The sequence below is a fragment of the Oncorhynchus masou genome, chromosome 6 (assembly GCF_036934945.1).
Source record: "Oncorhynchus masou masou isolate Uvic2021 chromosome 6, UVic_Omas_1.1, whole genome shotgun sequence".
Lineage (NCBI taxonomy): Eukaryota > Metazoa > Chordata > Actinopteri > Salmoniformes > Salmonidae > Oncorhynchus > Oncorhynchus masou.
The window spans coordinates 21648228-21673500 of NC_088217.1; the positions used below are offsets into that span (position 1 = coordinate 21648228).

The 25273-nt window shown below is 43.0% G+C and overlaps 1 protein-coding gene across 2 annotated transcripts; it reads right to left on the reverse strand.

Moving 5' to 3' along the window:
* Positions 1 to 89: 89 nt before the first annotated feature.
* LOC135541588 (serine/threonine-protein kinase 38-like) lies at positions 90 to 25273 on the reverse strand. Of its 2 annotated transcripts, none has more exons than XM_064967896.1 (14): positions 25190 to 25273; positions 20178 to 20314; positions 17970 to 18021; positions 17774 to 17896; positions 17504 to 17587; positions 11804 to 11927; positions 11317 to 11471; positions 10110 to 10212; positions 6923 to 6984; positions 3254 to 3371; positions 2979 to 3102; positions 2667 to 2762; positions 2457 to 2551; positions 90 to 2260 (listed from the first exon to the last, which is right to left on the reverse strand). In XM_064967896.1, the coding sequence occupies exons 2-14, from the start codon at positions 20306 to 20308 to the stop codon at positions 2109 to 2111; spliced, it is 1419 nt and encodes a 472-aa protein (XP_064823968.1). In that variant the 5' UTR covers positions 20309 to 20314; positions 25190 to 25273; the 3' UTR covers positions 90 to 2108. The 2 variants fall into 2 exon arrangements, with proteins under 2 accessions (XP_064823968.1, XP_064823967.1); XM_064967895.1 differs by having other exon boundaries at positions 90 to 2266.

Consider the following 25273-nt stretch of genomic DNA (forward strand, 5'->3'; position numbering starts at 1 on the left):
GGATTTTGTGTTTTGCCTAATAGAACCTAATGTTGACATCTCATAAGGGATGGCTGTCCTGACAAAGACATACAAATGAAGCCACAGAGTTGTAAGAAACTTTTATTGAATGATGATATCATTTTAGCATTTAAAGCTTTTTTCTTTGCAGAGAAATGTGGTTGAGCTGAAAACATTCAAAACCTCAGAAGTATTCAATAAGATACACACTCACATCTATGCATAGTATACTGTATGTGTCATCCAGCAGAGAGAAATTATTGCGGTTTATACATGTAGTCATTTGCATATGGATATCTGTTAAACACATCAGCAGACATAATGGAAAGTATTGTACCGCCTGCTTGTCACGTGTACCTTTTCAAACAGCACTACACTAGTAAGGCTGCGTTTACAAAGGCAGCCCAATTGGTATCTTTATTCCACTTATTGGTCTTTTGACCAATCACATCAGATTCTTTTCACATCAAATCAATATCAGAGCTGATCTAATTGGTCAAAAGACCAATTAGTGAAAAAAATACCAGAATTGGGCTGCCTGTGTAAACGCAGCCTGTGTGTCTTATCATTCTAAGCAGCTGCTCAGGGCTTACTTCTCCGGCAATAAAAACACCTTAAAGCACTCGAGTGAAAACACACTTCAACGTCATTCAGTCGTCCATCTGGAAAGAACACTTTACAAAGGTATTACTAAAGGGTAACTATATGGGAATACCTTTTGTAATGACCTTTAAGCATAAGAAGTTACATAGCACTTAGCATTGTATTCTCTTGAAAATTCTAAGACTTTGAACAAATGGTTAGTGTTCCATAGCTGTACTACTACCAGATGGCATAGTAATTACATTATTTACTAGTTACTCTAGTAAAGTCTCCTGTAGTTACTCCAGTAAAGTGAGAACAAGTTTACACACACACACACACACACACACATACACACACACACCTGAAAGTGCTATAAAACACAGATATATGAAAGTTGAAATTCCATATTTAGGGAAGTTCTAAAATGTACACGAAATGCATGAATAACCAGCGTTATTCATAAAACAGTGGTACCTTTGTGAGTTAAAAATACTATATGGAAAAAAACTGAAGAATCCTTTCTTTAAATACCAACTTTAGAAAGTCCGGCTGGAAGAAAAATCAAGTAAGTAAGTTGTGAGAGCGAAAGTCCAGATCTTTCTATCATGCAATGAAACAACTTGACATTAAAGAAGGGGAGATTCAAATGTTAAACTACTGTACAGCTCCTGTAGTTCTTTGGGTAAAGGCAGATTCAGACAGCTCAACATACACACACAACCAGCATTAGTTATATCCCTGAAAACTAATACTACTTCAATCCAACAGCATTTAGAATCAACCTTATTGAAAATGTCTGTATTATACAAAATTAGAGAAGAAAAATAACTGGGCACAACAAAGGCAGTAAAGGAGAAGTGGTTCTTGCTTATATTTCTAGAGGAGTAGCAAGACCACGATGGAATTTTCTGTCCTTTGTTGAAAATTCTCACTCACTAAATGGTGACATCACAAAAATCCCCAAAATAGAACCCTAAAATAGCAATCGTCTAACTCCTCCCTTGAAGGCAAGCAGTGATCTGATGACATCACAGGGGAAGTGATACAGACTGCTGGGAACCTGCCAGCTCCCAGAGAACAGTAGAGACGTTTTCCTATGAACAGTCTGACTGGTTGAGGAGGGGAATAGGGAGAAGGTTCTGGAGGGGCACAAAGGGGGCAGCTCTACAGCTGTTCAGTGCTGCTGGGAAGGTTAGAGTTAGGCTTCAGCTTTGAGACATTGGGTCCTACTCAATCAAAGCTGCTATCCCGGTTTCTAAGATCAAGTTTTACATTTGCAGAAAGGTCAAACGGTGGTCACAACCGTTTATTCACCGGGTATAATGAATCCTGGTTCAGGAGGCCTGCAGGGAATATACTTACCCCATAAACACAGTTTAACTGAACTGTTGAAATAAACTGATATTTTGCTTTCTTCATATTTGTGGTAATATGAAATAGAACAGTGAAGTGAAGACATCTGGGTGTTGCTGGGAGGTGAGGGGTTCAGGGAGCCATTGCAGCGCAAGTTATTGGGTCACAGTTCATCTCTTACTTCCCTTCATGTAGGAAGGGATGGCTCCCCTGGCTGTCAGGCCCTCAAAGCGCTTGTAGGTGTAGTTGATAAAGACCCAGTCCTTATTCTTATAGTCAGCCTCCGCTGCAGCTGCTGCTGCTGGGGACTTGGTGGGAGTTGCTGCAGCTTGGGAGAGAGAAGAGGGAGAGGAAAGAGGGAGTGGAAATAGATAAGGAGAAAGGGAGTGAGCTTTATAGTTGATGGTCACAGGGTATACTGTACAACCACACACACACACACACACACAGAGTCAGAATAATAATCAACTGAGACACAGGAAAATAGTTTCTGCTGAAACTGTCTGTCTTTCTCTCACCTGTGGGTGAAAGGATGTCTGACTCAGGGAACTCATCGAAGTTTGACGTGTCGTCGATGCTTTTAATCTCAATGGGGATCGCTGCAGGTCTCTCCCTGTGATGGGTGACAAATGCAAAACTGTAATGAGGTCCGGACATTTGGACCACTGAGGTATAAAAACCTCATTGATTTAGATATAAACTGTTCCTTGTAAGTAGTCCCTGTGTACCTGATGTGGTCATAATCGACTCCCTCAAAAAACAGGTTTCTCTTGATCTCCTCCACTCCTGTCGCCCCGATCCGATGGTCTCCCTCACAGCAGAACCTAAGCAGTAAAATAGACATGTTTAGATCCTGAGAACAACCACAGAGGGATATAGAAGTGTGCTCGCCATAGATACAGAACTAGCTTGAGATTACATTGTAACCATTTAGTTGATGTTCATTCTTCTCAAGAGCAACATGCTGTACAGTAAGCTACAGAATGTTTATTCATCTCGCTCTATTTTTCAACATGTTGATATGTAGTACTGGTGTTGACCTGAGGATGAGATCCTTGGCCCTCTCTGAGATAGGTACTTCTGGAGGGAACACCAGAGTCTCCTTCCAGTTCATCACTTTCTTATAGGTTTCCTGGGGCGTCTCTGAACAGAAAGGGGGGTAGCCTGGAGAGAGAGGGACATTTAGACAGCAATCCTAATTCAATCATAACTTGCGTCAAACTGACATCAATGCATGATTTACACAAAGGTTTCAGTTACTAATGCCACTCTTAAGTTAGGGCCTGTGTTTCCAATCAACAGATATCCCTCCTACCAATCAACATCTCATACATGATGACCCCCAGGCTCCACCAATCACAGAGCTTGTTGTATCCAGTCTGCATGAACACTTCTGGGGCAATGTAGTCTGGAGTTCCCACAGTGGAGAATGCCTGAGAAATAGTGAGAGGAGAGGAGAGGGAGAGGAGAGGGGGTAAATGAGAGAGGGAGAGGAGAGGGGGTAAATGAGAGAGGGAGAGGGGGTAAATGAGAGAGGGAGAGGAGAGGGGGTAAATGAGAGAGGGAGAGGGGGTAAATGAGAGAGGGAGAGGAGAGGGGGTAAATGAGAGAGGTAGAGGAGAGGGGGTAAATGAGAGAGGGAGAGGAGAGGGGGTAAACGAGAGAGGGAGAGGGGGTAAATGAGAGAGGGAGAGGGGGTAAATGAGAGAGGGAGAGGGGGTAAATGAGAGAGGGAGAGGGGGTAAATGAGAGAGGGAGGAGGTAAATGGGAGGAGGGGGTAAATGAGAGAGGGAGAGGAGAGGGGGTAAATGAGAGAGGGAGAGGAGAGGGGGTAAATGAGAGAGGGAGAGGAGAGGGGGTAAATGAGAGAGGGAGAGGAGAGGGGGTAAATGAGAGAGGGAGAGGAGAGGGGGTAAATGAGAGAGGGAGAGGAGAGGGGGTAAATGAGAGAGGGAGAGGAGAGAGAGGGAGGGGGGTAAATGAGAGAGGGAGAGGAGAGGGGTAAATGAGAGAGGGAGAGGAGGAGGGGGTAAATGAGAGAGGGAGAGGAGGGGGGTAAATGAGAGAGGGAGAGGAGAGGGGGTAAATGAGAGAGGGAGAGGAGAAGGGGGGTAAATGAGAGAGGGAGAGGAGAGGACAGGGGGTAAATGAGAGAGGGAGAGGAGAGGACAGGGGGTAAATGAGAGAGGGAGAGGAGAGGACAGGGGGTAAATGAGAGAGGGAGAGGAGAGGACAGGGGGTAAATGAGAGAGGGAGAAAGGAGAGAGGACAGGGGGGAGAGGACAGGGGGTAAAGAGAGGGAGAGGAGAGAGGGTAAAGGAGAGGGGAGGAGAGGAGGGGGTAAATGGAGAGGGAGAGGAGAGGGGAGTAAATGAGGGGGAGGAAATGAGAGGGAGGGAGAGAGGGGGAGGTAAGGAGAGGGAGAGGAGAGGGGGGAAAGAGAGGGAGAGGAGGGGGAAAGGAGAGGGAGAGGAGAGGACAAAATGGAGGAGAGAGGGAGAGAGGAGAGGGGAGAGGAAGGGGTAAATGAGAGAGGAGAGGAGAGGACAGGGGGAAAGGAGAGAGGGAGAGGGAGATGAGTAGAGAGGAGAGAGGGTTAAGGTGCCTGCAGACTAGGTTCTTACTGCAATATTACTGTATGACCCTCTTGAGACACCATAGCAACAACATAGCCAGTAACACTGCTTCAAAATAGTCAAAATTAATCTAAGATAAATCAAGAAATCTGTAATAGATGTTGACGTTTTTGCAGAGGAGGTCTAAGTCGGGAAAAAACCTTCAGAGCATCAAATTGTCACAAAATGTGACTACCTCCATAGCCCAGACAGTAGAACAACCTCCATAGCCCAGACAGTAGAACAACCTCCATAGCCCAGACAGTAGAACAACCTCCATAGCCCAGACAGTAGAACAACCTCCATAGCCCAGACAGTAGAACAACCTCCATAGCCCAGACAGTAAAACAACCTCCATAGCCCAGACAGTAGAACAACCTCCATAGCCCAGACAGTAGAACAACCTCCATAGCAGACAGTAGAACAACCTCCATAGCAGACAGTAGAACAACCTCCATAGCCCAGACAGTAGAACAACCTCCATAGCCCAGACAGTAAAACAACCTCCATAGCCCAGACAGTAGAACAACCTCCATAGCCCAGACAGTAAAACAACCTCCATAGCCCAGACAGTAGAACAACCTCCATAGCCCAGACAGTAAAACAAGCTCCATAGCCCAGACAGTAGAACAACCTCCATAGCCCAGACAGTAGAACAACCTCCATAGCCCAGACAGTAAAACAACCTCCATAGCCCAGACAGTAAAACAACCTCCATAGCCCAGACAGTAAAACAACCTCCATAGCCCAGACAGTAGAACAACCTCCATAAGACAGTAGAACAACCTCCATAGCCCAGACAGTAGTCCATCTTAGACAGTAGAACAACCTCCATAGCCCAGACAGTAGAACAACCTCCATAGCCCAGACAGTAAAACAACCTCCATAGCCCAGACAGTAGAACAACCTCCATAGCCCAGACAGTAGAACAACCTCCATAGCTTCCATAGCCCAGACAGTAGAACAACCTCCATAGCCCAGACAGTAAACAACCTCTAGCCCAGACAGTAAATCCATAGCCCAGACAGTCAACCTCCATAGCCCAGACAGTAAAACAACCTCCATAGCCCATGTAGACAGTAAAACAACCTCCATAGCCCAGACAGTAGAACAACCTCCATAGCCCAGACAGTAAAACAACTTCCATAGCCCAGACAGTAGAACAACCTCCATAGCCCAGACAGTAGAACAACCTCCATAGCCCAGACAGTAAAACAACCTCCATAGCCCAGACAGTAGAACAACCTCCATAGCCCAGACAGTAAAACAACCTCCATAGCCCAGACAGTAGAACAACCTCCATAGCCCAGACAGTAAAACAACCTCCATAGCCCAGACAGTAGAACAACCTCCATAGCCCAGACAGTAGAACAACCTCCATAGCCCAGACAGTAGAACAACCTCCATAGCCCAGACAGTAGAACAACCTCCATAGCAGACAGTAGAACAACCTCCATAGCCCAGACAGTAGAACAACCTCCATAGCCCAGACAGTAGAACAACCTCCATAGCCCAGACAGTAAAACAACCTCCATAGCCCAGACAGTAGAACAACCTCCATAGCCCAGACAGTAAAACAACCTCCATAGCCCAGACAGTAGAACAACCTCCATAGCCCAGACAGTAGAACAACCTCCATAGCCCAGACAGTAGAACAACCTCCATAGCCCAGACAGTAGAACAACCTCCATAGCCCAGAAACAGTAGAACAGTAGCCCAGAACAACCTCCATAGCCCAGACAGTAGAACAACCTCCATAGCCCAGACAGTAGAACAACCTCCATAGCCCTGACAGTAGAACAACCTCCATAGCCCAGACAGTAAAACAAGCTCCATAGCCCAGACAATAGAACAACCTCCATAGCCCAGACAGTAGAACAACCTCCATAGCCCAGACCGTAAAACAACATGTAGCTCACAAGTTAAATTTGCATTACCAGAAAAGTCCTGAATTGACCAAATGGACCTCAGACGTTTCTCTAACGATGCCATACACTTGCTGCAGAAATGTAACTGACGTAACAGTGAGTGTGCTGTATATCTCCTTACAGGGACAGGACTCCAACCACCTGCACATCAGATGTGTACTGTGTCTGTGCTCCTACGCTGCCTTTCCTCACTTCATCCAGAGACAGTCTCTACCGAACAACAGGCTCTCTAGCGTGACACAATGTATTTTCTTTGGAGCTGCTATACTCTTTCACATGAGAGAACACTTTTTCCTATGAGTAAATAAACACAACCAACACATTTAAACAACAGAGGTCATTGTGAAACCGTATACTACAGTCATCCCTGTTGTGTTTATGAGGAGGTTTAAGGTAAGCTGAGTAGTAATTGAAGGTAGCCAGAGCTCCATGACACCCACCAGCTGGCGTCTGTTTCTCTTCCAGGTCTCTGCTTTCCTCTTGGAGTTCATGTACTGAGATGCTGTAAAGAAAAAGTTATTTGTCACAGGCACAACTCAATTACAACTACACACATCGGTGGAAAATGTACGACAAATCATGACAAATAAGTGCCTTCAGAAAGGATTCATACTCCTTGACTTATTCCACATTTTGATGTGTCACAGCCTGAATTCTACATTTATTTAAATAGACTGTTTTTCCTCACTCATTTACACACAATTTCCCATAATGAAAATGTGAACAAAATGTTTTTAGAAATGTTTGTAGATTTATTGAAAATTAAATACAGAAATGTAGAATTCACTTAAGTCAATACATGTTAGAATCAACTTTGGCGGCGATTACAGCTGTGAGTCTTTCTGGGTAAGTCTCTAAGAGCTTTGCACACCTGTACAATATTTTCCCCATTATCCTTTTCAAAATGAATTGTTAGATAAACATTTTCAAAACTGTAACTCAGCCGCTCAGGATCATTCACTGTCCTCGGTAAGCAACTCCAGTGTAGATTTGGCCTTGTGTTAGGAAAGCAGTCTGACACAGGTTTTCCTAGGATTTTGCCTGAGCTTAGCTCCATTTACTTTATTTTTTTATCCTGAAAAACTACACAGTCCTTTACAAGCATACCTATAATATGACGCAGCCACCACTATGCCTGAAAATATGGAGAGTGTATTGTGTGTTGTATTTGCCCCAGACACAACACTTTGTACTCAGGACAAAAAGTGAATTGCTTTGCCAAATGTTTTGCAGTATTACTTTATTGCCTTTTAGCAAACAGGATGCATGTTTGTATTCTGTACAGGCTTCCTTCTTTTCATTCTGTAATTTAGGTTAGTATTGGGGAGTAACTACAATGTTGCTAATCCATCCTCAGTTTTCTCCTATCACAGCCATTAAACTCTAACTGTTTTAAAGTCACCATTGGCATCGTGGTGAAATCTCTGAGTGGTTTCCTTCCTCTCCGGTAACTGGGTTAGGAAGGATGCCTGTATCTTTGTAGTGACTGGGTGTACTGATACACCATCCAAAGTGTAATTAATAACTTCACCATGCACAAAGGGCTCCCAAATGGCACAGTGGTCTAAGACAACCTGGTTCGAATCCACAGTGGGGCAAAAAAGTATTTAGTCAGCCACCAATTGTGCAAGCTGTACCACTTAAAAAGATGAGAGAGGCCTGTAATTTTCATCATAGGTACACTTCAACTATGACAGACAAAATGAGAAAAAAAAAATCCACAAAAATCACATTGTAGGATTTTTAATGAATTGGTGGAAAATAAGTATTTGGTCAATAACAAAAGTTTCTCAATACTTTGTTATATACCCTTGGTTGGCAATGACAGAGGTCAAATGTTTTCTGTAAGTCTTCACAAGATTTTCACACACTGTTGCTGGTATTTTGGCCCATTCCTCCATGCAGATCTCCTCGAGAGCAGTGATGTTTTGGGGCTGTTGCTGTGCAACACGGACTTTCAACTGCCTCCAAAGATTTTCTATGGGGTTGAGATCTGGAGACTGGCTAGGCCACTCCAGGACCTTGAAATGCTTCTTACGAAGCCACTCCTTCGTTGCCCGGGCGGTGTGTTTGGGATCATTGTCATGCTGAAAGACCCAGCCATGTTTCATCTTCATTGCCCTTGCTGATGGAAGGAGGTTTTCACTCAATATCTCACGATACATGGCCCCACTCATTCTTTCCTTTACACAGATCAGTCGTCCTGGTCCCTTTGCAGAAAAACAGCCCCAAAGCATGATGTTTCCACCCCCATGCTTCACAGTAGGTATGGTGTTCTTTGGATGCAACTCAGCATTCTTTGTCCTCCAAACACGACGAGTTGAGTTTTTACCAAAAAGTTATATTTTGGTTTCATCTGACCATATGACATTCTCCCAATCTTCTTCTGGATCATCCAAATGCTCTCTAGCAAACTTCAGACGGTCTGGACATGTACTGGCTTAAGCAGGGGGACACGTCTGGCACTGCAGGATTTGAGTCCCTGGCGGCGTAGTGTGTTACTGATGGTAGGCTTTGTTACTTTGGTCCCAGCTCTCTGCAGGTCATTCACTAGGTCCCCCCGTGTGGTTCTGGGATTTTTGCTCACCGTTCTTGTGATCATTTTGACCCCAAGGGGTGAGATCTTGCGTGGAGACCCAGATCGAGGGAGATTATCAGTGGTCTTGTATGTTTTCCATTTCCTAATAATTGCTCCCACAGTTGAATTCTTCAAACCAAGCTGCTTACCTATTGCAGATTCAGTCTTCCCAGCCTGGTGCAGGTCTACAATTTTGTTTCTGGTGTCCTTTGACAGATCTTTGGTCTTGACCATAGTGGAGTTTGGAGTGTGACTGTTTGAGGTTGTGGACAGGTGTCTTTTATACTGATAAGTTCAAACAGGTGCCATTAATACAGGTAACGAGTGGAGGACAGAGGAGCCTCTTAAAGAAGCGTCTTACAGGTCTGTGAGAGCCAGAAATCGTGCTTGTTTGTAGGTGACCAAATACTTATTTTCCACGATAATTTGCAAATAAATTCATTAAAAAATCCTACAATGTGATTTTCTGGACATATGATGAAAATTACAGGCCTCTCATCTTTTTAAGTGGGAAAACTTGCACAATTGGTGGCTGACTAAATACTTTTTTGCCCTACTGTATATCACAACCAGCTGTGATTGGGAGTCCCACAGGGCAGCGCCCAATTGGCCCAGTGTCACCAGAGTTTGGCCGGTGTAGGCCACCTTTGTAAATGAGAATTTGTTCCTAACTGACTTGCCTAGTTAAATAAATAACAAACAAAAAATATTCAATGTGTTTTACTCATCTACCAATAGGTGCCCTTCATTGCGAGGCATTGGAAAACCTCCCTGGCCTTTATTTGAACCTGTGTCTGAAATTCACTGCTCAACTGAGGGACCTACAGATCATTCTATGTGTGGGTACAGGGGAAAATAGTCATTCAAAAATCATGGGGTATTGTGTGTTTAGGCCCGCGACAAAACAACAACAAAAAGATTCAATCAATTTTATATTCAGGCTGGGAAAAGTCAAGGGGTGTGAATACTTTCTGAAGGAATTGTATACTGTAAGTTGTATAGTTTTATCAACTGAAATGAATCACGTATGGCTTTATTGTTGTACTCACTGAAGTCATTGGAGATGCTGTGGTTGAGGTTCCTGTAGAACTCTGTCCGATGGGCTTTCTTCAACCCTGTACACAGGCCAAAGTCTGACAGCTTCACATGGCCCTGGAAAACACATACGGTTAGCTGTACTACACTACTTCCTGGGGATGTTTCAGTAATACTGTGTAACAACACCAGAGAGTGTTTCTGAAATCACACTGCCTGGGGATGTTTCAGAAATACTGTGCAACAACACCAGAGAGTGTTTCTGAAATCACACTTCCTGGGGATGTTTCAGTTACTCACTGTGCAACAACACCAGAGAGTGTTTCTGAAATCACACTTCATGTTTCAGTAATACAACATCAGAGAGTGTTTCTGAAATCACACTGCCTGGGGATGTTTCAGAAATACTGTGCAACAACACCAGAGAGTGTTTCTGAAATCACACTTCCTGGGGATGTTTCAGTAATACTCAGAGAGTGTTTCTGAAATCAACATCAGAGAGTGTTTCTGAAATCACACTTCCTGGGGATGTTTCAGTAATACTGTGCAACAACATCAGAGAGTGTTTCTGAAATCACACTTCCTGGGGATGTTTCAGTAATACTGTGCAACAACATCAGAGAGTGTTTCTGAAATCACACTTCCTGGGGATGTTTCAGTAATACTGTGTAACAACACCAGAGAGTGTTTCTGAAATCACACTTCCTGGGGATGTTTCAGTAATACTGTGTAACAACATCAGAGAGTGTTTCTGAAATCACACTGCCTGGGGATGTTTGAGTAATACTGTGCAACAACACCAGAGAGTGTTTCTGAAATCACACTTCCTGTGGTGACTGTGAAACTGTGTGTGGATTTATTAATCTAGACAGTGTCGACAGACAGATCACTACATTATAATACTGATGTCACTCTCCTGTCTGTGTGTGTGTAATGATGTCAGTTCAACCATATTTAAACCTGTGTGTAATGATGTCAGTTCAACCATATTTAAACCTGTGTGTAATGATGTCAGTTCAACCATATTTAAACCTGTGTGTAATGATGTCAGTTCAACCATATTTAAACCTGTGTGTAATGATGTCAGTTCAACCATATTTAAACCTGTGTGTAATGATGTCAGTTCAACCATATTTAAACCTGTGTGTAATGATGTCATTTCAACCATATTTAAATCTGTTTGTTATTATGTAATTTCAACCAGGTAGTGTGTATGTGTACCTTAGAGTCCAGCAGTACATTGTCAGGTTTGATGTCTCTGTGTATGAAGCCCATCTGGTGTATAGAGTCTATGGCCAGTACCGTCTCAGCCACATAGAACTGAGTCTCCTCCTCTGACAGAGTATCCTTCTTCATCAGCAATGTCATCATGTCACCTGCAGGGGATGCAACACAGACCATCAGCATCACACACACACACACACACACACACACACACACACACACACACACACACACACACACACACACACACACACACGACTGCCAACATGCACATGGACATGGACAAACATAACACCCACATCTCCAGCAGTGGAGGCTGGTGGAAGGAGCTATAGGAGAATGAGCTCATTGTAATGGCTGGAATGTAATGCATGGAACAGAGTCGAACATGTGGTTTCATATGCTTGATACCTTCCATATATTACATTCCAGCCATTACAATGAGCCCATCCTCTTATAGCTCCTCCCACCAGCCTCCACTGACCTCCAGGTAGGAACTCCATGAGTAGGTAGAGGTTAATCTTGTCCTGGAAGCTGTAGAACATCTTGACCACCCACAGACTGTCTGCCTGCACCAGGATGTCCCTCTCAGCCCGGATATGGCCCACCTAACATAGAAATACAACACAGATCATGCAGAATTAACAGACATATTCTCTCTACACTCATTAGCACTGAGCGAATAGTGCTTTTTGAGGTCGGTCGTTTTCGGTTCGATTATTTAAAAAAATAGTTTTGGTTACAATTATTTTTAAACATTAAATAAATTAAGAAATAATGACATTAAAACTATTTCAGATTTGATTTATGGGAATTCCAAAGGAAAAAATATTGAACATTCAACTACCAAAACATTGACAATTTTCCATTGTCTCTGTCAGGTCCACACTGAGCAGACATCAATAAATACAATATTTCAGTTGTGTGTTTAACTTCCTTTTTTATTTCATTACTTTATTATTTTCCATTCCAAGTCATCATCTCTGCTCAGGCAGTAGCAACCAGCCAGCCAGACAACGCTCTCTCTGCTCAGGCAGTAGCAACCAGCCAGCCAGACAACGCTCTCTCTGCTCAGGCAGTAGCAACCAGCCAGCCAGACAACGCTCTCTCTGCTCAGGCAGTAGCAACCAGCCAGCCAGACAACGCTCTCTGCTCAGGCAGTAGCAACCAGCCAGCCAGACAACGCTCTTTCTGCTCAGGCAGTAGCAACCAGCCAGCCAGACAACGCTCTCTCTGCTCAGGCAGTAGCAACCAGCCAGCCAGACTACGCTCTCTCTGCTCAGGCAGTAGCAACCAGCCAGCCAGACTACGCCTCTCTGCTCAGGCAGTAGCAACCAGCCAGCCAGACAACGCTCTCTCTGCTCAGGCAGTAGCAACCAGCCAGCCAGACAACGCTCTCTCTGCTCAGGCAGTAGCAACCAGCCAGCCAGACAACGCTCTCTCTGCTCAGGCAGTAGCAACCAGCCAGCCAGACAACGCTCTCTGCTCAGGCAGTAGCAACCAGCCAGCCAGACAACGCTCTCTCTGCTCAGGCAGTAGCAACCAGCCAGCCAGACAACGCTCTCTCTGCTCAGGCAGTAGCAACCAGCCAGCCAGACAACACTCTCTCTGCTCAGGCAGTAACATGAAATCACTATCAGTTAGCATGTGGAACATTCAGGGCCTAAACTCATCAACCTTTGGACGGAAGAGTTTAGCACTGGAGTTAAATCTTAAAGATGTTGACGTCATCATTCTGCAGGAGACATGGTGTAAGGCTGACATTGTCACTCACTGCCCCACAGGCTACAGAGAGGTAATTGTGCCGTCACAGAAACACAGCTCTGTCAATAGAGGCAGAGACTCTGGAGGACTGATCATTTGGTACAAACCCGAACTACAACATCTAATTGATCCCCTCAAAATGTGTAAATATCACATTCGGTTAAAACTGAAAAACATGAGATATTCCCCACCCTTGAGGAACAGACGTGCCATTTCCAGGCTCAGGGAAATGTGCTCATCGGTCGGGATACAAATGTGCACACAGGACCCTTATCTGATCTAACGACCACGAGGGGGGAGGGCTTTATTACAGGCCATACGGTTTCTAACTGTCTTCATCTCCCCATAGAAATAACAGTGACAGCACCGTCAACAAAAACGGAAGGGATCTGTTGCAGCTCTGTAGAAGCCTGGGTCTGTACTTTGTCAATGGTACAGGGGGACTTTTTGGGGAGATTCACCTACTGCTCACCTCTTGGCCACAGCACAGTAGACTATATGATTACAGACATTGACCCCTTCTCTCTCAGCTCATTCATTCACTGTCAAGCCACTAATACCTCTGTCTGATCACAGCAAAATTACCTTGTTCCTAAAAACCACACATTCACAGCCCAGACGAATACCAGAAAGCAACCAGTAACCAAAAAATACCAACACTCTTAGATAACTTTCTGGATACCACACCCACTCAGAGTAAAAAAAAAAAAAAAGATATATTCAGGAAAACTGCAAAAGAAGCACAACTGAAATTGATTTTTTTTAAGAAAAAAAAAAAAGACCACAGATGACAACTGGTTTGATGCAGATTGTAAAAGTATAAAGAAAAAAACTTAGAACACCATCCACCAAAAGCACAGAGACTCAAATAATTGTGAATTACGCCTTAATTACTGTGAGACTTTAAAACTCTATAAACGTACACTCGTAATCAAAAAAGCACAGTACAACAGCAAACAGCAGACACTAATTGAGGAGTCCATAAACACATCAACTTCTGGCAAAATTGGAAAAACCTAAATAAGAATCGAAACTAGAGGAATTAGAGACACAAAATGGACAACCCATTTTAAAACACTACAACACTGTTCAAATTGACACAAACGCAGAACAATGCCAAATTCATGAGAAGTTGAATGGAATTCATGAGAAGTTGAATGGAATTCATGAGAAGTTGAATGGAATTCATGAGAAGTTGAATTACTGACCAGATGCTCAATAAGAAACTTCAGGCCCTCACATTTAAAAAAGCATGAGGACCTGATGGCATCCGAAATGAGATGCTCAAATTAACTAGTGCAACATTTCAATTGGCTATATTGAAACTGTTTCATTTGATACTGAGTGTAAGTTATTTCCCTGACATCTGGAATTAAGGACTCATAACCCCAATCTTTAAGAATGGAGACAAATTTGACCCTAACAATTACAGAGGCATTTGTGTGAACAGTAACCTGGGGAAGGTTTTTTGTAGTATTATAAATGTAAGAGTTCTAAACTTCCTTAATAAGCACAATGTCTTGAGTAAAAGCCAAATTGAATTTATACCAAAACATTGCATGACCGATCATATTTACACCCTAGACACCCTGATAGATAAACATGTCTACCAAAATAATACCGAAATATACGCTTGCCTTATCGACTTCCAAAAAGCATTTGACTTTATTTGGCATACAGGACTGTTCTACGAAAGTATTGAAAATGGTGTAGGGGGTAAAATATATGACATAATTAAATCAATGTATACTGTCAATACATGCAGCATTAAAATGGGCAAGAAAACAACAGAATTCTTTAACCAGGGAAAGGGCCTTCGCCAGGGTTGCAATCTGAGCCCTGCACTCTCCAATATTTACATCAACGAATTGGCCACTATTCTAGAAAATCCACGTGTGTTCTGCTGTTAGTCTCCACAATTCAGAGGTTAAATGCCTGCTGGTCGCAGATGACCTGTGCCTGCTGTCACCCACAGCACATGGCCTACAGCAGAGCCTAGACCTGTGAGAGCAGTACTGCCAGACCTGGGACCTGGCAGTAAACCCCAAAAATACAAAAATAATGATTTTCCAGAGAAGATCCAGATCTCAGGGAATTAGTTCTCAATTGGTACAAAATATATAGAGTACTGCACACACTGCAATTACTTATGTTTAAAAATAAGCTCAATTGGACACCTTAATGAGGCAGTGAATGAATTGCGAGAGAAAGCACACAGGGCATTCTACGCCATTAAAAAGCTAATTCAGGCCTCCCGAGTGGCGCAGTGGTTTAAGTGTGTGATTCTGGGTTTGAGTCCAGGCTCTGTTGTAGCCAGCTGCAACCAGGAGACCCATGGGGCGGCGCACAATTGGCCCGGCAAGGATGTTCTTGTCCCACGGCGCACTAGCGACTCTTGTGGTGGGCCGGGTGCAGTGCAAGCTGACAGAAAAAAAAGGTTGCCAGGTGTACAGTGTCCTCCGACACATTGGTGCGGCTGTTTTCCGGGTTAAGTGGGCATTGCGGCAAGAAGCAGTGCGGCTGTTTTCCGGGTTAAGTGGGCATTGCGGCAAGAAGCAGTGCGGCTGTTTTCCGGGTTAAGTGGGCATTGCGGCAAGAAGCAATGCGGCTGTTTTCCGGGTTAAGTGGGCATTGTGGCAAGAAGCAGTGCGGCTGTTTTCCGGGTTAAGTGGGCATTGTGGCAAGAAGCAGTGCGGCTGTTTTCCGGGTTAAGTGGGCATTGTGGCAAGAAGCAGTGCGGCTGTTTTCCGGGTTAAGTGGGCATTGTGGCAAGAAGCAGTGCGGCTGTTTTCTGGGTTAAGTGGGCATTGTGGCAAGAAGCAGTGCGGCTGTTTTCCGGGTTAAGTGGGCATTGTGGCAAGAAGCAGTGCGGCTGTTTTCCGGGTTAAGTGGGCATTGTGGCAAGAAGCAGTGCGGCTGTTTTCCGGGTTAAGTGGGCATTGTGGCAAGAAGCAGTGCGGCTGTTTTCCGGGTTAAGTGGGCATTGTGGCAAGAAGCAGTGCGGCTGTTTTCCGGGTTAAGTGGGCATTGTGGCAAGAAGCAGTGCGGCTCGGTTGGGTCGTGCTTCAGAGGACACACGGCTCTCGACCTTTGCCTCTCCCGAGTCCGTACGGGAGTTGCAGAGATGAGACAAGACTGTAACTACCAATTGGATACCACGAAATTGGGGAGAAAAAGGGGTAAAAAGTTTGTAAAAAATAAAAAAGAAGCAAATTCTAATTGAAATAGCTATTAATATTTGGCTACAACGAATTGAATGTGTCATTGAACCAATTTATGACAGCGAGGTGTGGGGTCCACTTGCAAAACAAGATTTCCCCCAATGGGACAAGCACCCCATTAAAATCCTGCATGCAGTGTTCTGTAAGATTCTCCTACATGTCCAGGGGAAAACTACAAACAATGCATGCAGGCCAGAATTAGGCCAAGACCCACTAATAATAACAACTAAAAAGAGAGCAAATAAGTTTTAGAAAAATCTAAAATATAGTGACCCCCTCTCTTATCATTACCAAGCCCTGCAATGCCAAGAGCTGAGCAAAGAAAAGAGCCCCCTCATCCAGCTGGTCCTGTGGCTGTTCACAAACCTGTTCTACAAACACACTGAAGCCTCGGGACCCGAACATCCAGTCAAATCAGAGTAAACCAAATTACAACACAGCCAAAATAAAACTACACTGCTTATTGGGAAACACAAGCACAAAGCAAAATGCAGTGCTATCTGGCCCTAAATTGACAGAACACGGTGGCTAACTATTTACCCATGGTTACTGATCAAAACCTTGACAAAGTACAGGCTCAGTGAGCACAGCCTTGCCATTGAGAAGGGTAGACACAGGAAAACCGGGCTCCCTGTAGAGGAAAGGTTGTGCAACCACTGCACCACAGCAGAACCTGAGACAGAGCTGCATTTCCTGACATTTAAAAAAATAAAAGAATTAGAGAGTGTAATTTCCCCAAATTGGAAACACTTATTCAAGGTTTCAAAGATCTCTCTGATGAGAATAGGCTACCCGTCCTGTTGGGGGAGGACACAGAGAGCTGTGGGTTGGCAGCACACTACATTGCTGCCTGCCATAAGATGAGGAACAGTGTCCAATCATCCTGCACATGTCCTTTATGCTTATTGTTCAATGTATGGTTATTCTGACCCTTGATTATTGTTATTGTTATTACTCTTGTTGTTATTACTCTTGTCTTGTTGAAAATATTGTAAATCTCCAAAGTAAGTTTGGCGACATGTACATTGTTACATTATGCCAATAAAGCAAATTGTATTGAGAGACAGAGAGCAAGACTGAGAGAGAGAGACAGAGAGACAGACCGAGAGAGACAAAAGGGAGAGACGGAGAGACAGAAGGGGGAGACGGAGGGAGAGACAAAATGAGACCGAGAGGGGGAGAGAGACACACACACACACCTGTTCCTTCTCCAGCATGTCGGCCTTGCGCAGGATCTTCATGGCGTAGATGTGGCCTGTGTCCTTCTTCTGGACCAGTCGCACCTGGAAGTCAGGGGACAAAGGTCAAAGTTGAGCCAACATGGCAGCAAGAAGTTCACAAGGTCATAGCCAATGCAAGGGCATTTACACTACCGTCATCAATACATTTTCTGAAACAGCGGATTAGGCAGTTGTGCGGTTTTTGTGTTCAGACGTGTTCAGAATTCTAATAGCTCCATGTATGCTTACCTCTCCAAAAGCTCCTCGACCAATCACCTTGAGGGACTCAAAGTCATCCAATCCCAGCCTGGTTCTCTTCAGCCTCAGGAACTCTGTCTCCTTACGCGCATGCTGGGAGCGTCGAATACGCTTCTGCAACACAGGTTGTGTGTAAGTGTGTGTGTGTGTGTGTGTGTGTACGTGCCATTGCTAGAACTATACTCACCTCTTCATCAGGCAGCCCCTCCTCCTCCATCACCACCTCCAGCTTCTGTTGCCTGGCAATGAAATAGGGGTTGAGGGTCAAGAGGCAAAGGTTATGGTCAAATATGCTGATTCAGGAAGACACATCCCAACCTACTGATCACTACACTACCTGCTGTTTCATTTCTACAGGACAGTTATGGAGGAACAGGTAACAGAATTAGAATGGCCCATTCATACATTCTCAAAGAGAAACAAAGCATAAACATTGGTGGGTAGGTTGAGCTGTGACCAATGTTCCCTCCAAGTTGCACAGCTCCCCCGGGACTGCCCCGCAGAAGAAATAGCAGCCCGCGTAGAGAAGTACGAGATTGAACTGCACTCAACTTTCTAGAGTTTTCCCCGTTAGTTAACACTATCAGCGTTTCCCTTTACTGTGGGAATTGTGATCGAATCAACATAATAAAAGCCACTTTCAATGCAAAAAAACGAAACAAAATAAACTATGCAAGACTTAGCATGCAAAACTAACTACGCAAGAGTTTTTGTTGTAAGAAGAACAGAGTAGGATTCTAATTGCATTGACAGGCAAAACTGAGGCCTGTACTCTTCACAGACCGGTAAGCCATACCGCAGATGGCCTATATGCACATATGTAACGGATGTGAAACGGCTAGCTTAGTTAGCGGTGTGCGCTAAATAGCGTTTCAATCGGTGAAATGTAAATGGTGACGTCACTTGCTCTGAGACCTTGAAGTAGTGGTTCCCCTTGCTCTGCAAGGGCCGCGGCTTTTGTGGAGCGATGGGTAACGACGCTTCGAGGGTGACTGTTGTTGATGTGTGCAGAAGGTCCCTGGTTCGTGCCCGGGTATGGGCGAGGGGACGGTTTTAAAAAATTATACTGTTACATTGATACTGTTGACCCCATGATCACTGGTTGCTGCGGAAAAGGAGGAAGGTCAAAAGGGGGTGAGTGTAACGGATGTGAAACGGCTGTGGCTTAGTTAGCGGTGTGCGCTAAATAGCGTTTCAATCGGGCTGACGTCACTTGCTCTGAGACCTTGAAGTAGTGGTTCCCCTTGCTCTGCAAGGGCCGCGGCTTTGGACGATAAATGATAAGGATGTGTGGAGTGATGGGTAACGATGCTTCAGTGGGTGTCAGGAGAATTGATGTGTGCAGAAGGTCCCTGGTTCGCGCTGTAGGTATGGGCAAGGGGACGGTTTAAAATTATACTGTTACACATAGACCATGGCCATATATGGATCTGTGCCATTCACTTTGAACTGGACTGTGTTTACAGCATGAGAATTTGTGAGTTGATCCGCGTGTTTTGAGATCAAAGCTAGAGCGACATGTAGCCAGGTGTGTACATTTGACCTTTATTATTATTATTATCATTATTTGTCTGATTCTCTGTAATAATGGTATGGGAAAAATGATGCATTTTATTTTGTGGTTTCTTGCATCAAACAACACAACAACATTTTCAGTCACCTTGTCTGAAAGACAACTGGAACTGGAATAAACAGGTTAATGTCAAACTGGAATAAACAGGTTAATGTCAAAAGTCTCATGGAATGTAGGCCTACATTGAAAACCACATATTGGCTGCAACTGTAGGCTGTAAAATTCAACAGCTATTTCCATGTTAAAATGTTATGGGATGCATTTTCTCCATCATTGTTGATGGTAGGCCACTCTGGTAGGTCTACATTATGATCAAATATGATCAAATCACAGCAAACGCGCACCAGAAGTTGCACAGAATTTTCACAACATTCAAGTTTGCACTCAGCAGACCTTAAATTTGCTCAGTGCCTAATTTTTTTTTGAGGGAACATTGGCTGTAACTGGGAGTTTGCTTTGGGAATAACTGCCTTTTCAGACGTCTGTAACGGCTTCTAGCCCCTGAGCTAACTGTATAAAACACTGTCTCTCTCTTCCTTCCTCTTTCTTCTCAACCACACACATACACTCTTCCTAATAGGGGGTTTCCATAAAGAAATGGTGTGATAAAGTTACAGTCCACCAACACTCACACACACACACACACACACACCTTCACCAGGCAGTGTGGGGCTCTAAGCAGAGAGAGATCACGTGATGTGTCACACCTCTCCTCATTTGTGGCAAGCCACTGTGCTGCCTTCTTAGCTTCTGACATGTTTTCAGGAATCATCTTTGCTTTTCAGAGGTCCAGTTTGTGTGAGCATGGTGCAGAACACCCACCTCATCTCTCTCTCCTCATGCTGGTCTATCAGGTTACAGTAGAAGTTCTCCAGGGTCACCATAGCCATGTTCACTCTCTCCTTGGTGTGGTTACTCATCGAGGAACATGAGGAATGACCCCTCGTTGCCATGGTTACCTACCCACACACACACACACACAATTAGTGTAAAGTGTCCTATGCCCTACGGTCTACAGATGTCCCCTATTATGTTGTCACCACATCTCTCTGATGGATATGAGTGATAAATAGCATAACTGATGGCGCTAAATTGAACCACAAATTCACAATAAAATTTATACCAAATTGATTCATTAATTTTTGCACCTTTCAAATATCATACCATGAAAAGATGCCCATATTATGCCAACTTAAAAGGTGGGGTAAAATAATTGGTTATTCTATATTACAGTGAACTTTGAGTGCATATAACTAAAGTTTTCCACAAACACAATGGCAGGTAGTACATCATTTATACGGTGTGATGACTATTGCCTAAATCAATTCTCATTCAATTGTAACACAGTAAAAATGGATGGTAAATATTCTCACGTGTTCCTCTAGTAGATCAACAATACAGTGTGATTAATGTGAGGGTGCAAAGCTGGCATCAAAGCAAAGGGTGACTACTTTGAAGAATCTCAAATATATTTTGATTTGTTAAACAATTTATTGGTTACTACATGATTCCATGTGTTATTTCATAATGTTATGTCTTCACTATTATTCTACAATGTAGAAAATAGTAAAAATAATGACACCCTGGAATGAGTAAGTGTGTTCAAACTGACTGGTACTGAATATATATATGAATTTATATTTTTTAAGAACTCAGTCCAGCTTTGAACTTACTCTTGAAAGTTGTAATAATAGAATGCATAAGGTGCTATTTCAAATTTGGGTAGTGCATCAAGTTTTCCTCTTAGAGAGCTATTTATATCTTGTCATAAATGTCCAAGTCAACTATCTCATATCAGCTAATGTTTTTAGCTAGGTTTTGTTAGCCTATACAGTTTGTTCTAATGTTTGATTCACACAAATATCACATGAATAAACATTAGAAATTGCTAAATGTATAGAATTGCAAGACAATGTGCTTAAAAACTGCCAAATTGTCTCTGCACCCCCAGACAAAATGTGTAGAATTGACAGAAATAAGCTTTAAACCTGCAACATTTTCTCTCAGCCAACAAGAGGGGTGTGAACAGCAGAATGTTCCCCAATGCTGGAAGAGGGTCCTGAGTGAAAAAGTTTGGTAACCCCTGCTGTAGAGAAGGAATGATGGAGGGGAAAACTAAATGGCATTTTTTCCCACCAGAAATTAGTATAGGGGATTTCAAAAGGCTTCTAATCTTATGCCTATATTTATATAACTCTGTGTATTATTGCACCAAAAAATGTATTTAAACTTTGTAAAAGTTATTGCAGGGAGGAAGGGGTGGGTTATAACCATAAATATTGCTTTATTCCAAATGACACCTACTCCCTAGGCACTTCAAGTAGATCTTCTCCAGTCCACTCATGTACAACACACCTATACAATTATTGGCACCATTCACAAACCAATTGTTAATTCACCACAAAATCAACATCTTGCCATTTCCATCTCAGTCTCCTGACTTTATTCCCATTTAAAATCTGTGATTTCAATTAAAGAGGGGGGCCCATAAGCGCAGACGAAGGATATCAAGGATCTGGAAAGAACCTGGATGGAGGAATAGAGGAATACAGATCGCTCCTAATGTGTTCTCTGCCCGGCCAAACTGAGCAATTGGGGGAGAAAGGCCTTGGTCAGGGAGATGACCACGAACCCAATGGTCACTCTCACAGAGCTAGAGTTCCTCTGTGGACATGGGAGAACCTTACAGAAGGACAACCATCTCTGCAGCACTCCACCAATCAGGCCTTTATGGTAGAGTGGCCAGACGGAAACCACTCCTCAATAAAAGCCACATGACAGCCCGCTTGGAGTTTGCCAAAAGGCACCTAAAGACTCTCAGGCCATGAGAAATAAGATTCTCTGGTCTTATGAAACCAAGATTTAACTATTTGGCCTGAATGCTAAGCATCACGTCTGGAGGAAACATGGCACCATCCCTACGGTGATGTATGGTGGTGGTTTTCAGTGGCAGGGACTGGGAGACTAGTCAAGATCGAGGCAAAGATGAACGGAGCAAAGTACAGAGAGATCCTTGATGAAAACCTGCTCCAGCGCGCTCAGGACCTTCAAGTGTCTGAATATCCCTGAGTGGCCCAGCCAGAGCCTGGACTTGAACCCGATCTAACATCTCTGGAGAGACCTGAAAATAGATGTGCAGCAACACTCCCCATCCAACCTGACAGAGCTTGAGAGAATCTACAGGGAAGAATGTGAGAAACTCCCCAAATACATGTGTGTCAAGCTTGTAGCATCATACCTAAGAAGTCTCAAGGCTGTAAACGCTGCCAAAGGTGCTTCAACACAGTACTGAATAAAGTGTCTGAATACTTATGTAAATTTAATATTTCAGGGTTTTTTATTTATAAATTAGCAAAAAATTTCAAAAACCTGTTTTTGCTTTGTCATTATGGAGTATTGTGTGAAGAGTGATGAGGGGAAAACTGTTTTCCTCAATTTTCGAATAACATTGTAACGTAGAAAATGTTTAAAAAGTCAAGGGGTCTGAATACTTTCCGAATGCACTGTATATCTTTTTTGCATATATATCTTTTTTTAAATAAATTTCCCTTTATTATTTTCCCCTAACTCTACCTCCCCTAATTGGAGTAAAACTAGTGGGCAACAATACTTAGGCTTCTACTTCCAGCTGATACATACATTTTACAGACATGGTAAATGGTACACTTTCCATTAGTTATCTATTTTGTTGTCTTTTTTCTTTTCTAATCCCACCATTCAGCTACCCTTAACCCCGCCTATTTATCTCTAAAAACCATCCAGTCTTGACTTCTACTTGCCATATATTTTTCAACTGTGCTGTGATGTTTCACAAAGGTTCTGAACCTGTCTATACGCATAGTTCCACAGATTCTAAATTAAAGATGAACACCTTTACAAAAAGTTCTATTATATTATTGATCGACTGACCATGGCTTTTCAAGACACCCAGCAGAGCAATTTGCAAAGATAGCTTTAAATTAATGGTGATTTTTCAACCGTCCTTGAATCTGCTACCAAAAACAAGCTACATATGGGCAGTACCAAAACAAGTGATCAAATGATTCTGTCTCTCGCAACTAAAGCTGCAGAGCTGGGATGGTTGTATCCTGCATATATAAATATATATATAAGATTATTATGGTTGCAAGAATTCTGTATAATTTAAATTGAAAAAAAGTGTTTAAATCCAGCATTGTTTTGTGTATCAGTTCATAAACCCTTTGCCATAGAATCAGCACATCAAATATCTCTTCCTAACTATTTTGCAACCGGTCTGACACAGCCGTCAAGTGTTTGGTCCTTAAATGGAACTGGTATGCTTTTATATATTTGCTAAACTCAGTGTCAGATATGCAGCTGCTTTGTAAAAAAATGTATGGCTTTTTCCCAAATTAATTTATGATCAGATACTTCAGTTGTAACTGATTTTTCTGCTCTAAATGTTTACAATTGCTAGACAACATTAGCACAGTCCCAAACTTAGACTATCCTCTTTTTTAACAACAGCCTGTATAGAAATCAAAATGTATCCGGTGCTGCAGCATCTGCTCATTCGTTGTCATGCTCTGTTGTGGTATTTAAAAAAATGTCTGCTTGTCTCCAGTCATGAGGTGTGTTTATAAAAGGCATTTTTTTCTCAGACCGCAAATAAGATGATAGATTCATGCAGTCCATTTATTATAACGTAGTTATTTTCAACTCTACCCTTGTCCTCAGTGGTCTGCAAATCCACAACCGTCTGGCTACTTTGTAATGTAATGCTTACAAAACAAAATACATTTTCTGAAGCCTCATATCTAAGGCTCTGTTCTGTCCTAGGAGTGAGGGTAAACGTAGGCATGTTCTCTGCTATCCACTTTATGTTTTGATTATAATTTTGGGTATGGGGGGGTTCACTTTCTCATTTTCAAGCGTTCAGGGATGGTCTGGTAAAAATATATTTTCCTGAAGAGAGGGCCATCCATGTTCATTTTCAGAGGTCAACTGTTCTCCTGGTATCGTTCATTATAAATAATGTACAGTCCCTAATCGGTTTTTAACATAGTTGCAGCCAACAGTACTTTGCAGTGACAGCACGTTTGAAAGAGGGAGGCTACCCCCCCGATGTTCCTATGCTGTCCCCTAAGACAAATAGTCACATTCATTTATATAAAGCCCCACAGTGGAGTCACCTCTTCCTAGAGAGATTTAAACGGTTATGAAAACGTCACGCCAGGGTAACCTACACGAAACACAGTCCTTATTTTAAGTGTTTCTAAAATCCCCTATGGGGAAAATGAATGGTGAAAAACATTTCCTTGTTTAACCGCTAGGTTTTATGGGTATTACGACTCACACTGTGGTATTCTGTGGACAAAACACACACATATATGTCCCCTGTCTCTTTCGCGAATGTTGAATACAATTCAATTTCAACTTGTTGTCCGTCGATTTTTTCATTTTGTGTGTAGAAATTGGAGACAAAGTATCGACAGTAAAGTACTTTCAAACCGAATCTAAAACGAGGGTCTCTGTGTGTCACGATTTGTATCACACGCACAAGACGGAAGTACCGCGATGCATGAACAACTTCAGTAGTTGTACAAAACGGAACTCAACAGCGTTTGGAGTAAACACCATAGAGCCTTTGTTTTACTATTAAAGACTAATGTGATCACAATGTGATTGTCAGTCAGGAGAGATGAGCCTTTGTTATACTCTTACGTTATCTAACATTATCACAACTTTCTAAAGTAGCCGAAATCTCCATATCTCCCACGCAAACTATCAATAAAAAAACGTTCATAAAGTAAGTTCGTATGGTACATCTACAACGTGTACATGATCATTGTCAAATTAAATGTTACTCTCACCTCCTCCCTTATGGTATTAATCGTTGAAATTCAATTCGGATCTGCTCCTCTCGTATGATGACGGTCGGTATCCACTCGTAATTA